The 14,160-nt window shown below is 55.8% G+C and overlaps 4 protein-coding genes across 4 annotated transcripts; all 4 read right to left on the reverse strand.

The window, feature by feature from the left end:
* Positions 1 to 3,608: 3,608 nt before the first annotated feature.
* Positions 3,609 to 4,746, reverse strand: L226DRAFT_531570 (uncharacterized protein). Its single transcript, XM_067680103.1, has 4 exons — positions 4,641 to 4,746; positions 4,554 to 4,587; positions 4,335 to 4,486; positions 3,609 to 4,265 (listed from the first exon to the last, which is right to left on the reverse strand). Exons 1-4 carry the CDS (start codon positions 4,730 to 4,732, stop codon positions 3,848 to 3,850), a joined length of 696 nt encoding a protein of 231 aa, XP_067538788.1. The 5' UTR covers positions 4,733 to 4,746; the 3' UTR covers positions 3,609 to 3,847.
* Positions 4,747 to 4,844: 98 nt separating this feature from the next.
* Positions 4,845 to 9,309, reverse strand: L226DRAFT_551047 (uncharacterized protein). Its single transcript, XM_067682797.1, has 17 exons — positions 8,860 to 9,309; positions 8,374 to 8,796; positions 7,410 to 8,324; positions 7,317 to 7,363; positions 7,081 to 7,266; positions 6,925 to 7,026; positions 6,716 to 6,877; positions 6,599 to 6,668; positions 6,263 to 6,545; positions 6,093 to 6,207; positions 5,907 to 6,037; positions 5,777 to 5,847; positions 5,543 to 5,719; positions 5,437 to 5,489; positions 5,318 to 5,385; positions 5,233 to 5,264; positions 4,845 to 5,182 (listed from the first exon to the last, which is right to left on the reverse strand). Exons 1-17 carry the CDS (start codon positions 9,220 to 9,222, stop codon positions 5,072 to 5,074), a joined length of 3,309 nt encoding a protein of 1,102 aa, XP_067538789.1. The 5' UTR covers positions 9,223 to 9,309; the 3' UTR covers positions 4,845 to 5,071.
* A 234-nt stretch (positions 9,310 to 9,543) lies between these two features.
* On the reverse strand, positions 9,544 to 10,299 carry L226DRAFT_286206 (uncharacterized protein). Its single transcript, XM_067673599.1, has 2 exons — positions 9,728 to 10,299; positions 9,544 to 9,669 (listed from the first exon to the last, which is right to left on the reverse strand). The coding sequence occupies exons 1-2, from the start codon at positions 10,087 to 10,089 to the stop codon at positions 9,588 to 9,590; spliced, it is 444 nt and encodes a 147-aa protein (XP_067538790.1). The 5' UTR covers positions 10,090 to 10,299; the 3' UTR covers positions 9,544 to 9,587.
* Positions 10,167 to 14,086, reverse strand: L226DRAFT_456638 (RhoGAP-domain-containing protein; the record flags this gene model as incomplete). The annotated part of the gene is made up of 3 exons (XM_067675310.1): positions 10,167 to 11,743; positions 11,796 to 11,935; positions 11,988 to 14,086. 3 exons carry the CDS (start codon positions 14,084 to 14,086, stop codon positions 10,167 to 10,169), a joined length of 3,816 nt encoding a protein of 1,271 aa, XP_067538791.1.
* Positions 14,087 to 14,160: the final 74 nt, after the last annotated feature.

Below are 14,160 nucleotides of genomic sequence, written 5' to 3' on the forward strand. Positions count from 1 at the left end.
TCTGACCATCCGTCGCCATCCCAGGTGCGGACGGCCGCAGCTGCATAACGTACGCGTTTCCCTGCACTAGAAGCCTGGAAGAAGTGGCGGTGGATTCCGTATACACGGACCTGCGACTCCATACCGAAATGCGCGCAGATCGCCTTGGCTACCGAGTCTGGATACCGCGTTCCAGAACACGGACATATATTGGCTTCTCGGCAGGCAATGACTAGGACCTGTCGCTCAAGGCCCCTGGGGCCCTGCGTACCTGGGACGACAGACTGCGACGACTATTATAATAATTACCTGGCAGGGCGCAAACATCTGCCCTTTCAATCCGCTTCAGCTTCGACGTCCTCGAGGCACCGTGCTTCGGCTTCTCCTGTTCGCCTTCGTAGCGCGACGGATGCAGTGCCTCCTACTACGTATCCGCATGACACAACCGTGTATAATGAGTTTCACCGACGTCCTGGGGACGCAGAACCAGCATCCGGATACGTTTCGGGCACTGGATGCGTCATGGCAGCACATGTCCCGCCTTCGTAAGTTCGTTATCCGGATACGTCTCGACGGAGCATCCCAGGAAGTCAATCGAAGGGCGCACGGAGGCCGCGCGTGCCCTCACTCCGATGCTCTAGGCTGCTTTACAAAGGGTGAACTGTAAAAAATTTGCCGGCCGTCCAGCCTGCGGCCAGATTTCGCGAACAGGGCCGCGTTGTGGGCGACGCGGCCGTAAGTAAGTATACCTTGGCGTCTCGCGAGTTCGCAATGGTATCTGGAAAATCCACCCGCATCGCGAAGCCGTACTAAAAGCTATCATGCATCATCCCTATGGGCGCCGCGCCGCGCCGGCTCCAAAGCAGAGCGTTCATTTACGCGCGTCATTCTGGCAGTGGCACGTACGGCGGTACTACCCTCTTCCGGGCCTCAGTACCCCGCGCGTCCATGGACCGCACCCCCGACGGCTGGACGCTTCCTCCATGTTCCCTGCAAGAACAATGAAAGGTTACCGTCGAGCGTATACTCCACATCTAGACAAAGCCACAGGAACAGAAAGGGTGCGCGTGGGTTGTAGATCACCTGTGCCTCCCTCTGGATCGCAGTCTATCGACGGACTAGGCCATCTCAGGAGGAACGAGATCTTTTCGCAAGGATTAGGCACACGCCGCCCCGTATGATGACGCGAGCGCAGACGAAGCTCGATGGGGAAACAGCTGAAGGCACAGGCAACAGTATCAGGATAGTGCTGGATGGAGAACAAGCGGGGCCGCGAGCTCGAGCGCGAGAGTTCAATGCATCTCTGGTTCATCATGATTAGTGTTCGAGGGTTGACATGTTGACAGTGATTCTCCATTCAAGGTGTCGCGAAGCCACATGCATGCGCGGGTGTGCGGACATGACACGGCCTGGGAGGACGAAGTGGGAAGCTTTCGGAGAGGTGGATCCGTTCCGAGCAGGTTGCAATAGACATCTTCATCCTAAACCTTACTGTATGTGTTTCATCGGCATGGTTGCGCTGTCTTGATATCCACTCTACGTTTACGCAGAACATGCGTGATGAGGTATGCTGCTGCTTGCATAAAGGTCAGAACATACGCCACTCTACTACCGACCTTTGACGCAGTTCGGATTCGAACCCAGGGGAGAAACACGGAGATCACTTCGGAGCGCGCATGTATCCGCCACTAACTCCCTTCCACTCGACCTTCACCCGCACAACAAGTGCATGGAAGCAGCCTCGTGTTTGTACGAACTCGACTTGGCCTCGGCTCCGTGGGACGGACGGATGCGATGTCGTCACTCCTATTCTAGACAGCATGCCAGAAAAGCACCTAACCGCTGCCAGATGCGCCTCAGCTCGGACGCAGGAAGGGAGAGACGGACAGTCGCGCCTGCTGTCGCTGCCATCGTGTGTGGCGTTCATGGGAGGACCTAGCGGGAGGCTGCCATTCCTGCAATCATGGAACCGAAGAGTCGGCGCGGTGATTCGGATCTACCTAACCATCTAGTCGTCAGTTGCAATCGCGGCTCAAAGAGGCCACAAAAGGTGGTGAGTTACCAGCAGGTACCAGTCATAGCACGCATAACGCTCTTCTTAGTATTGGACTCGGAGATGTCGCAGCGTTGCTTGCCGCTCCGCGATTCCAAGAACCCGACATGCGTCGGTACAACTGCGGCACATTGATCAGTATGAATCAATGGCAATGACGACAGACCCCATATGCACAGACCGCCGATCGTGCCTGCATCAAGGATGAGTTTCGATACCGCTCAGAGCAGCAGGGCGTCGTGTGTGTTTGCCGTTCGGCTGATTGTCGATATAACCACTCCGAGGTCGCTCTGCTTAGGCACTCAACGCCTCAAGCATGTACCCAAAAGGCTTGATTCAGCGACCATTTCTGCGTACATCCTAGCCGCTGGGCAATTGTTTCACTCAGCGGCGAGATGCAGTTGAGCTCAGATGAGATCCGACATCGCCATATGCACTGTACCGTGCGACCTGCGGTGCAGCCCCGCACCGGGCGTATGGTCGCAGGGCCTGGCCATGCTCTCTGATCCCAGCTAACGACTCCAAGACGAGATAACTCGGCGCGGACACTGGAGTGTATACCGAGCAATACGACATACCTCGCTCGCTGCGCACCGACAAGCGATGGCAAGCAACGACGTTCTGGAGGTACATGGCACATACAATACGCAACTGCGCTCATCATAGGCGCATCGAAAATCGGTCATCTTCACCGGCAGTCGGGGCGGGTGCCATCGCTTGTCTCGTGGTTGTTGTCATTCATCGGTATCAAAAAGCAGGTCACGATATGAGGCGACTTTGTGTCCTACTAGGATAGTCAGCGAGCGTAGAAAGCTGTTTCCACTATACCAGTAGCACCTCAAAGAGATGGTGCGGGGACAAGAAGATCTTGAACATGCCGACTTCGAATCAGGCAGCTCAGTGAGCGGGACGCGTTGACCGTGATGCCCTAGAGCCTGTCACAGGAAACCCGTCATCGTTTGCCTATTCAGGAAATGATCATGAAATGGTAAGTGAAATGTTAAGCTCTATCATTCGCCGACAGGCTGATGAATCTCCGGCTACTAGGGTAAGGAAAGGTTGCGAAAATATTTTCTAAGGCTGAAAAGGTTCAAACGTATGGTTGAGCAAAATATCTGGAAATTTGATTCTTTCCTCCGAATTACTTACCATTTCTCGCATGCGGAAAGGTTACGTTCTTTGCAATGTGTGCAGCTCCGATATGTACCGGATCCAGAGTCTTGATTGTCGCCTTGATCTCATTTTGAAGTTGGACTATCCGAAGTATTGCCTTACGCAAGTTTCTGTGTAGTTCCAGGTGAAATCAAGCCGTCCGCGTTTGGTCACTTGCTCACGGTAGGCGTTGAGCTAAGAATACTTACAGTGTGAACGACCCTATGATCAAGCACAAGACTGTGTCCATGCATAACGTCGTTGACAGTTTGACTTGAGACCGTGATGAACTTGGCGATAGGCACTGGCGTCCACGGTTAAGCTTCAGGAACGCACCCGTCTTCGAGTACTGTCTACCAAACTCGGCTCAAGCTGTCCAAAGAAGCTGACTAGAAGTTGAGCTGAACGAGCAACTTCTGACTTGAATGGGTCTTGTCTTGGAGAAAAACGTGGGTATGGTTACTATGTACAAACAATGGTGGCGTCCGTGAGGAGAATTGGATGAAGGGTGCCATTAGCCGGTCGAGGCTCCGTGATGTCTCGCTGGGAGTCGACGCGATATGGTTCAAAGGCCTCAACCTCGATGAGCTATGCCTCCGTCCGTACGCGTGTAGGTACCTGAGACAGCAACAAAGTAAGTCGTCCTCTACTCACCACGCCACTTCATGCAGAATTCACATCAAGCACCTCGAGATTCCCCTGGTCCCCGCCCTCCATAGCGCCCGCGCTCGAAACGCCACTCCGTTCAAGCTCGAAGAAATCCTCCGAAATCTTTGCCACATCCCCCCCGAGCTCCTTCACCTTCCCGATGATCTCCTGCACGGCCTCGCTGGGAAGTCCCCGCGCGGTACGAGAGTAGATGTCCAACCCAGCGGGGGTGAACAACGTCTTCTCGAAATAGGTCACCGCCCACGCGGCAGCATTCCCCGGGGACGGATCTTCGCTGCAGCCCAACAGCTGCCAGCGCGAGGATGCGATCATGAGCCAACCCTTTCCGCGCCACTTGTAGCGGGTCTGGGCTTGCTTGGAGCTTGGGGGCGTTGTGCCCTGCGTATGGCCTGCGACATTGGAAGTGGCAGTACTGGGAACGTCGGAGCCAGATGTCAACGACCCGGATTCTGAGACGCCTGTCGGCGCGTTGAAATCTGACCTGGACATGAGTGTGTCGATGCCGACAACTCGGCTACGGGTGGACAAAGGTGGGTCCGACTTCGCACGATACTCGACGATGTCATCGAATTTGATAACCTCGTCCGATAGAGACGTCTTTAAGCCGTACGTGATGGTGACATCCTTTCTAGACTGATGGCCACCAAGATATCAGTCGTCCATTAATTCACTCGCGTCAAGATGTGAGTGGGCTACTCACCTTCCAGAGTGGTAACGTTGAATGAGTAACATGCCTGCAAGCGTTCCAGCTATCACGGAATACGTCAAGTGGTGGACAAAGCCTCACCAGGTTCCCATGAACTTATCCAAGTCCAGGTCAATGGGCGGATTTTGTGAGTCTGATGGGAATAGAATGATCGTCTCAGTCGATTTTGACATTGGTAGTAATCAGGTGAAGGCTCTAGCGTCTAAGCCGCGCGTCGCGCAGCGAACTTACCCAGATCACGAGAGCGGAGCTCATGAATGAAGAATTAATATTCTCGCAAGCAGCGTATCCTCCGTCCGCGAATATATTATGAGTAGTAAACACTACAGTCTACACGTTTATGGTTGGCATGACAAACATGGGAATGGTGAGAATGTCCGAGAGAAAATGCGAGGAAACCAGGTACGTACACTCTACGCTCTACATGGGAATACGCATGCAAAACGGCGGTGGATCTACAGTACGAAGAGACATTGTAGTATGGAATGGATGGGACACGCTGAAACGGGCGTTCACAGTGCGTCCGGCGAAACATCGCCAAGGGTGTTGAGGTCCGCCGCGCTGTACGCGCTGTACATCGACTGGGCCTCGTCACCGTACTCTGACTGAGGATCGATGCTCTCCTGTTGTGTAACTGTTAGCATTGGCCATAACGATGCGTGGGAAGACGTACATCGAAGTAATGATGGGCCAGACTGCGGGGAGCTAGAAATGATACGTGAGCCAATTGAGGAGAATCTACTGAGCCGCCAACGTACTCTTCGGTGTCCGTGGAAGTCTACATGTTGCACCGCTCTGCAAGATATGATACGCCACGAGCCCGGACCTGTCAAAGAATGAGTGGATGGAGTGAAATGTATGTTGCAGGTCATCATACCAGCCAGTTTGATGTGATGCACCAAGACCCCGGCCATCGTCCGCATGGAAGTACTATGTTTGAATTAGCGAGAATGTCCCGCAGCGTTCGTCGGGACTCGACCCACCTCGTAGAACCACACGTAGTCCCTAAAGTTAGCGTCATGGTCGAGCTTCGGATTGCCACCATTCGTGGCGCGTTTGCCCTCCAGATCACGACCAAAGATGTGAATAATGCGGTGTTGAATCTCTTCAGCAACCTCCACGAGATTCATGTAATCTCCGCTTCCGGTCGGACACTCCACCTGGACAGATGATCGTGAGCAAGATGCAACACCTCCCTTCGGATGGTTCAGGCTGACCTGGACTTCATCACCATAGAACTGATGGAAACGCTGCAAGCTTTCGATGAGAAGGAAGTTGACGGCAAGCCCTGTTGAGTGTCATGACCGTGAGACCGAGCTGAGGTAGAACCTTGGTTTGCCTGCTCACAGATGGGACCACGCCAGTTAGAATTCCCCCCGAACATGCCCGACTTGGAATCACCCGGCCAGTAATTGACTTCGTAATGCTCCCCGTTTACGTCCATGCCCCACGGTTGGTCCTTGTGCTTCTTCGACAATCTTGCCCGAACGTAGTCAGTTTCAGTAGGATCCACCGTAAGCGATATGAACTCACGATCGGATACCATGCTCGCTGAAGAATTCGTCTTCATCAAGCATCTTCTCCAATATTCTCACGAGGCGCTCCTTGCTTGCCAACGCCAATAGACGTCGCTCACCGCGGCCTCGAGCTAACATAGGCAACTGTGAGTCGTAGATTCAGAGAGCTCGCCGAATACTCCTCACCTTTCATGTTCGCCATACTCCTCTCCGACATCTCGGGCCGGTTATCGATGAACCATTCCATGCGCTTCTTGAAGCCTGGGAAGCGGTTGACGGTTGCAGGCTCCAACACAAGGGTGGCGTAAAGCGGAATTAACCCAACCAGACTGCGCACAGGCAGCTGCATCGGAGGTCCGTGGTCGAACTGGATAGCGTCATAGTACATGCCGTCCTCCTCGCTCCACAGACTGAGCTCATTGTCGCCTTGGCCTCGGTACGTCATGGCGTCAGCGATGAAGATGAAGTGCTATTGGTCGATACGAATGAGCGATAATCCACAACGGAGGATAACAGGCTCGCCTCGAAGAACTTGGATGCAATGTCTTCGTAGGTAGGGTTGTGTTTGGCTAGCTCAAGAGCAATACTCAACCTAACGGAAAGTGAGCGTCGCACGCATACACGCATGGGCGGGCCTACATGTTCAAGCAATAGAAGGCCATCCACGCAGTGCCGTCCGATTGACGTAGTGTGCCGCCAGTTGGAAGAGGCTCTGAACGGTTGAAAACACCGATGTTGTCCAGACCAAGGAAACCACCTTCGAAGACATTGTCACCGTTTTGATCCTTGCGGTTGACCCACCTGAGACTCTGTTAGATCGTGTGGATGGGGAGGCTAGACCGACTAACCAAGTGAAATTCAACAGAAGCTTCTGGAACACTCGCTCCAGGAACTGCAAGTCTTCACGGCCATAGAGCTTTCGCTCAATTTTGAAGACGCGGAAGGTTGCCCTGAAAAAAGCCGTAAGTATACGCGGAGGATCAAGAATGCTAAGGACCACGTACCAAGCATGCACTGGTGGGTTCACGTCGCCGAAATTCCATTCATATGCCGGAATCTGACCGTCAGGTTTCATGTACCATTCACGAGTGAGCAAGTCGAGCTGCTTTTTCGCGAATGCTGGATCGACTACGGCTAGCGGAATGCAGTGGAACGCGGTATCCCAAGCAGCGAAGAACGGGTATTCCCACCTAGTGATGTCAACATACAAGAAGGGGCAAAGCCAGAGTCTTTCACTCACTTGTCCGGCATTGACAGAATGTCCGCGATGTAGAGATGTTTCCAATCCTACGCGAAATGAGACAACGCACGTGGAAGTTGCCAGAGAACACACCTTGTTCCTGACCCACTTCCGCTCCGGAGGAGGCGGCGGTTGAGCGGGATCACCTTTCAACCAGTCCGTCTGTATGAACTGGTAGAACTGCTTTGTCCAGAGCATGCCACCCATAGCCTGGCGCATGATCTGCTTCAGATCGTCGCTGATAGGACCCATGACCAGACGCGAGTAGAACTCGTTGGCCTCCTCACGCCGCTCTTCTAGCGTGTCGTCGAAGATACCCTCGTCCTCGATGCTCGGATCTTGGGCCGGAGTACGTGGGGTGAGCTTCAGGCGTACAACTGCGCAACCGCCTCGAGGCGGAACATCGCGGAAGACGAAATGAGCCGCAGACTTGGTGCCGCGTTTGGCCGGATTGACGAATGAGGGAGTAGCGGGGAATGGAGTGCGGGGACCTTGTTCCTCCTCTGAGCTCGGAGTTTCGTCTCCGCCACCGTGGCTCGCATAGCCCGTATGAATCTTGGTTGAGAAAAAACCAGGGTGGCCATCTTCGGTGGGAGGAGGACGATGAGAGGGTATGATGTGGTCGTGGAACGCGTCCTTGACGTAAGGAGTCTCGTTCTGGCCACCATACAAACGGTGGTAGTTGGTGTTGTTGTCCGTGAACAGTAGGTCCGCCTCCACGGCCTCCGGCTCGCCACTTTCGCCCACGACAAGCTCGCCCTTGTTGGTGACAGGCGGCGGAGAAGGCATGCAATACAGGTGGTATTTGCCGAGGGTAGGATGGACTGCCGTGATGATACCGTCTCCGGACGCCCACATAGTGGGCTTTGGGGGAGGGTCGTTTGACCACGACCATGTGTTCGGGAACCAGAACTGAGGAACGATGTGCAAAGTCGCTGGCTCAGGACCGCGGTTGTATGCCGTGATGCGGACGTAGATGCTGTCAGGGTCTTGCTCGTCTTTGGCGTACTGGGGAGAGATGAGCGCGCATATAGCGAGCTCAATAGAGTATACGCACCTCCATGAACACATCCCAATATCGGTCGTCATCGAAGATACCCGTATCGAGAATCTCGTACTCGGAGACGTTGCGGTCGCGATTCACGTTCTCGCGTACAAGCTCTTCGTAGGGGAAGGCAGCTTGGGGGTACTTGTACAAGTACTTCATGTACGAATGTGTCGGCGTCGAGTCGAGGTAGTAGTACAGTTCTTTGACGTCCTCGCCATGGTTTCCCTGGTGTCCGGTAACGCCAAAGAGACGCTCCTTGAGGATGCGATCTTGTCCATTCCACAGCGAGAGCGAGAAGCAAAGGCGCTGATGGTTGTCAGATATACCACCGAGGCCGTCTTCGCCCCAGCGGTACACGCGCGAACGGGCATGCTCATGAGGGAAATGGCTCCAAGCATCGCCATTCGCAGAATAATCCTCGCGTACGGTAGCCTATATGCGCGTCGATATCGCGGTAAGCTTATAGTTGCCGCCGGCGGACAGAAGAGGACGCACCCATTGTCGATCGCTAAGATAGGGACCCCAACGCTTCCAGTGGCGTTCTCTCTTGTCGTCCTGCTCCAAGCGATAGCGCTCCGTACCCTGGTAGTCAGGTCCGAGTTTGTCTGCGAGCCTCACACGGAAGGGCCGCTCGTCGACGTCCTCCTCCGCGTGATTGGTAGTGTTATTCTCCGTCTTCATCATTTTGGGCGGGACGGGTCCATTCTGCGTCGTGTCGGTGAGGATGGGGCTGGGGATGTTGATGGTGAGGGCGGGGTCAGTGGAAGACCGGGTGGATTTGCCATCCTCTTTGTCGGCATTCTGGCCGCGGAAGATCTTGGCCTGCAGTTTCTTGATGTGGCCGCTCTGCTGCGCCATGGCGGGCAGCGGCAGGGGGGATAAGAGATGGTGGGGAAGGGAGAAGAGGGCGGGGGATTCTCACTTCATGTTGACCTTTAATGATCTTGACCGGCGCCTCCATTTCCCTCTTAGAAGACGCGTCGCGTCCGTTCGTGACGTCATGAGATTTTGAGATATCGCCTTCGCTCCAAAGCCCAGGGCAAGTGCTGTACTGGCAGCCTGGCAGAAAGTACTCTCATAATCACTTCCACCGGAGCACTTATAGCGTCGCAGACACAACCCGTCCGAACACATAGGTGTAAACATATAAGAGTCCGGCAACGGCGGGCATACATGGGATCCAGGAGCATGCCATCCCCGTTCCTGTTCCGTTGTCCCGCCAGCTATCGTCTAGCGTACGGACCTTGGGGCGAAGGAGCTCGAAAAGCCAGCAAGACAAGCACTTTGGATTCAATGCAAGATAGGCTGTAATATTAGTTAATGTCATAAAGCTGCACGTTGGATGCGACGGCACAGACGTTACGCTATGTGTATATGCGATGCAAAGATGTAGAAACCTGGCTGCTGTCGATGATCATCGATGATGCTCGAAGAGTCGTCGATGTGGACCGTTGGCTGTTGGCTGGGTGGCATGGGTACGTAGCGAACGGAAGAGCGGGACAGTGAAGGAGTACGTAGGAGAGGGGGAGAGCGCAAGGAGACAACATGACGACACGGACGAGACTGGCGAGACTGATAGTAAGCAAAAGAACGACTGTCCAGATGCATGATAATGCATGAATGGGCCCAAAGTGGATGTACATGCAGGCGGGTTTCCCGGCCCCGCCCCGCAGGAAGCGAAGCAAGAAGGGATGCAGCGCGTGGTGCGACAGCGGCACGACGCATAAATGCAGAACCAGCCACAAGATGTGCATCATATGCGGTATATGTACAACCCCGCTGAAGCACGAGCACGCTCAGGATCAGGATGAGCTCTGCCCAGCCCGTGCGGCGAGCAAGACGCTCTGCGTCCAGTCGTCCTGCTGTGTCTCCGCCACCTCAATGTCAATGGAGGGCGTGTCCGACACCTGCGACGCTGATCGCGCCCGTAAGGACGACGCCAACTCGCCAGGAACACCGGGGAGGAAGAGTGATGTCGTCCGGCCACGATAGTAGTCAGCGATCGGTGTCGACTGCGGCGTTGAGAAGAGGGAGGAACCACCGGAATCTGACCGGACTACGAGGGTGGGAGCTTCGAGCTCGGTTGGCGAGACTATTGCTGGTGCGGAACGGACCGTGCTCGAGTCCTTACCACGCAAATGGTTCATGTTGGCGTCGAAGCCGAGATGGATGGGAGAGGACGAGATAGATGTGTCCAGCCGAGGAGGAGAGCTAGGGAAGTGTTGTGCGTTAATCCGCATGTTCACGGCGGGAGTGCCGCTTGAAGCACTCAAAGCGACAGCGGAAGTGTTGCCAGCACCCGCGGAGGGTAACGACGAGCTTGACTTCTTCGAGAAAAGGAGGTGCAGGGACGGTCGCTTGGGACGCTTGAACTGACCGAGCTCGTCGCAGGAAGCCTCAGCGGGGCTGGACTCGGAACGCAGGTGTGGAAATGATAGGAGGGTGTATGACTTGCGGTGGGAGAGCGGGGGGTGGGTTACTGGCGAATGAGGGACACTCCCGGCGTTCGAGGGGAATGGGACAGTGGCGGTTGGTCGGGGAGAGACGATGGAAATAGATGCCACGTCTGGAATGGTGAGTGAATTTGCAGAGGCAAGATGAGACTTGCTATCGGCAACTCCTTTACAGGAGGGAGGATCAGGTGAGACCAATTCCTCGGAGATTGAGGATGAGTCTAAAGAATCGGACGACAATAGAGGAGGAATGGTGGTGCCATAGATGAGGGGGCTAGGGGAACGAGTAGGGCCGTTCGAGTGTTCCAACGCAGAAACGAACGATGCCGCATCATCCGGACTGTCCCGCTGGTGGTCGGAAGCATCATCGAGCTCAACGACAGGGAAGCGCAAGTCCGTCGATGGGGGAATCCTTGAGGCCGACCGCGGATGCTCGACGCCTGGTGTGCTGACTGAGCCCATGCTTACTCGCGCCGCCGCGGCGACAGCCTCGTGGACCGACTGGGTCGGAGGGCCGTCCCAGATTCCTTCGGCCTCGCATAGTATGCGGAGCAAGGACGGGCTCATGTTCAAACTGGGGCAGAACACAAGCAAGAGGTTCCCTAGGGGCATCTTCGTCTCCTTGCTGCGAGCAGCGGTCACCTTGATGAGTTCGACGACAGTGTAGAGCAAGTCTCGATTTTCTTGAGGAAGCTGAGAGACCAGATATGAGATCATCGCTAGCTGAGCATCCGATATAGCACGAGCTCCCGCGAAGCTGGGCATTGCGAGCGTCGATAAGGAAGGGGGTTTCCGAAGAGGAAGGTTAGACGCGTTCCTTGGAACGGCATGCTTCTGCGTGACATCTTCACTCCGTCTGCCCTGGTCGTCTGCCAATGCGGACTCGAAGATGGATAAGAGACCCTTCGTCAGCACAGGCTCTGGCACTGTGATAATGTCAGGTCATAGACAAGCTCGCTATATGCGCATCGAACTCACGTTCTCGCAGGAAAGTCTTGAATATAGATGAGACCGCATGAGGGTCTAGGTCTCCAGGTTCGCATTCGACCAGATTATAGTCTGCACCAGCATCGAACTCCGCTCGTAGCCTCGCCACGTGTGACGACCGACCGCTGATTCTGTGACCACATCAGTCTTTGCAATAAGCAGATGACTAGCGCAGCAACATACCTGAACAATCCCTCTTCCTGCACACCCCATCGCAAAATGTGCTGAGCACAACGAAGGACAAGCGCTGGCAGCAGCCTCGACTCCAACGGCCTGAAACCAAAGAATGCGTCCTGCTGGCCACCGGCCAACCGTGTCAGGACAACATCGGCTGCTGTCTCGTACACACAAGACCTCAGGTCCCGCTTGAACACCAGGCCCCCTACGATGCTGAGGCCAGAGCTCGACAGCTTGGGGCCCCGGAGGCGCGAGCCGAGTTGCGGACCCGTTGGAACGAAGTGATCTTCGGAAGATGACGAAGCTAGAGACGATATGCTAGAGGCGTTCGAGAATGCATGCGGAGCCTTTCGTCTTGCCTTTCGGCCAGTCGGACCGGAATGGTGCGACGACGCATAGCCCGAAGCGCTGTCGGACATGCCCGTGGAAGACGATGAGGAATATCCAGAGTGATTCGATGTACTAGAAGTTAGGCCGCCCCAGGCACGTCCGACCTTCTCAACGGCCCGCTTCCCGAAGCCCATAGCGATACCAGCGGCGGGTGCGAGGCTGCCGGTCATGCTGACAGCGGTTTGACGAAATGTCGGATTAACAGGCGGAGGGCTGAGCGTACCCGGTGGTCGTCGCGGTTGTGGGGAGGGCAGGTCGGTGACAGAACGCTCAACATGCGCCTGAGGAGAGGAGGCTTGCACTGCTGTCCAGGCCGCGAGGCGGCCACGGATGTTGTGGTCTGTGGTCTGAACAGAGCCACCACCGTTGACAGGGGCGATTATACCCGTAGCCGCAGTACGAGTTAGAGTAGGGGTATCGCGAGAAGACGACAGGGGATTCTCGCTGAAGTTCCTGGGGGGCGACTGCACGGCTATGGGTGGTGACGTCTTCCCAGACGTCCGAAGGGGAGCGAGACTCAAGGATGCAGAACGACGGTTCCGAGCATTCAACGAACTAGTCGGAGACGGGCGACCTGATGCGGGAGGGCGGGAACTCGTCTCAAGTTCCAAGACAGAACCATCTGTTTCCTCAAACATCGTGAACTCAGCGTCAGTGATGAGCGCGCTCAATCGCTTGTTGACAGGCGGTACGATCGTGTTCCCGGAGTGCGAGGATTCCGCGAGGGACACAGGTCGTGGGGACCTGTTACCCGAGAGCGCGCCAGGTCGAATAGTACTGTGACTAGCCATGGTTGAATCACTCTTGCGCCAGTCTTCCTTCGCCTTCTCTGCAGCAACCGATGGAAGTGCATCGCCGCCATCCGACGGACGCCTTGAATGTTCGACGGATTTGGCGGGTGGGGCTGGCTGAGCAGGCTGAGCAGACTGAAGCGGCTGCGCGGGTTGAGCGGGTTGAGCACGTTGTGGAGCCTGTCTCGGCGCTTGTACTGCGGCAGGGAAGTGTGCGTCCTTGGCGGGAGTCTGCGGAGGCGATGAGGAAGGAGTGCGCCGCCCCGTTGAGGCAGGCTTGGGCGGAGGTGGAGGCGGCAGGACAGCACTGACCTGGCCGGAGGATTTCTGCGAACTCGCCTTCCTGCCACCACCGAACACGCTCTGAAGGATCTTCGGGCCTCCCAAACCACGCGATGGCGGACGCTCTAACCTGAGGTCGTTCAGATCAGGCATCGCGGACGGTGGTGGTTTGGCCGCGACCATGTCTCGCTCATTGCCCTTCCCCGCCCTCTCCATGTTCGAGAACATCGCTGTGATGTCTTCAGACTTCTTCCTGCGACCCGCCCATGCGCGCTTCAGCCGGTTGCCGGCACTTGATGCAGAGCTCGGTGCCGGTGACAGTGGAGGTGGGCTCGGCGGTGCTGCCGGCCGGGCTTGGCTCTGGCCCATGTTAGCGAGCGAGGCGACGCGCGGGGGTACCGACGCGGACGTAAGGGCGAGGGGGAAGAACCGGGGCTTGGTGGTGGAGGAGAGGGAGGAGGCGGAGCGATCGGAGGTTATGATATCGGACTGGCTGGAACTGGACGGTGGTGCTGCGGGAAGCAGGTCGGAAGACGCCCTTGAAGAACTAAGGGAAGACGAGAGAGAAGTAGAGGAGAGGGAAATGGGCACATTGCTGGAGGGCGCATGGGTATCCGTGGTCCGAGGCTGCGACGAAGGCATGACGGGCGTTTTGGTTGACCTGGGCCGAGAATAGGGCGAAGAAAACGATAATGATATGCGGTTCGGATGCGTTG

The sequence above is a fragment of the Lentinus tigrinus genome (genome assembly GCF_003813185.1).
Source record: "Lentinus tigrinus ALCF2SS1-7 unplaced genomic scaffold L226scaffold_5, whole genome shotgun sequence".
NCBI lineage: Eukaryota > Fungi > Basidiomycota > Agaricomycetes > Polyporales > Polyporaceae > Lentinus > Lentinus tigrinus.

What these genes read in the sequence shown, in the direction of transcription:
- L226DRAFT_286206 (XM_067673599.1), bottom strand. Translation starts at nt 10,089, where the DNA reads ATGCGTCGTGCCGCTGTCGCACCACGCGCTGCATCCCTTCTTGCTTCG. An exon ending in GCATCGCATATACACATAGC is followed by an intron (nt 9,670 to 9,727) that starts GTAACGTCTGTG and finishes CTAATATTACAG; the next exon opens with CCTATCTTGCATTGAATCCA.
- L226DRAFT_551047 (XM_067682797.1), bottom strand. Translation starts at nt 9,222, where the DNA reads ATGGCGCAGCAGAGCGGCCACATCAAGAAACTGCAGGCCAAGATCTTC. An exon ending in ATTGGGATGTGTTCATGGAG is followed by an intron (nt 8,325 to 8,373) that starts GTGCGTATACTC and finishes ATCTCTCCCCAG; the next exon opens with TACGCCAAAGACGAGCAAGA. An exon ending in ACTACGTGTGGTTCTACGAG is followed by an intron (nt 5,490 to 5,542) that starts GTGGGTCGAGTC and finishes ATTCAAACATAG; the next exon opens with TACTTCCATGCGGACGATGG.
- L226DRAFT_531570 (XM_067680103.1), bottom strand. Translation starts at nt 4,732, where the DNA reads ATGTCAAAATCGACTGAGACGATCATTCTATTCCCATCAGACTCACAA. An exon ending in GATAAGTTCATGGGAACCTG is followed by an intron (nt 4,588 to 4,640) that starts GTGAGGCTTTGT and finishes GAACGCTTGCAG; the next exon opens with GCATGTTACTCATTCAACGT. An exon ending in CAACGTTACCACTCTGGAAG is followed by an intron (nt 4,487 to 4,553) that starts GTGAGTAGCCCA and finishes GGTGGCCATCAG; the next exon opens with TCTAGAAAGGATGTCACCAT.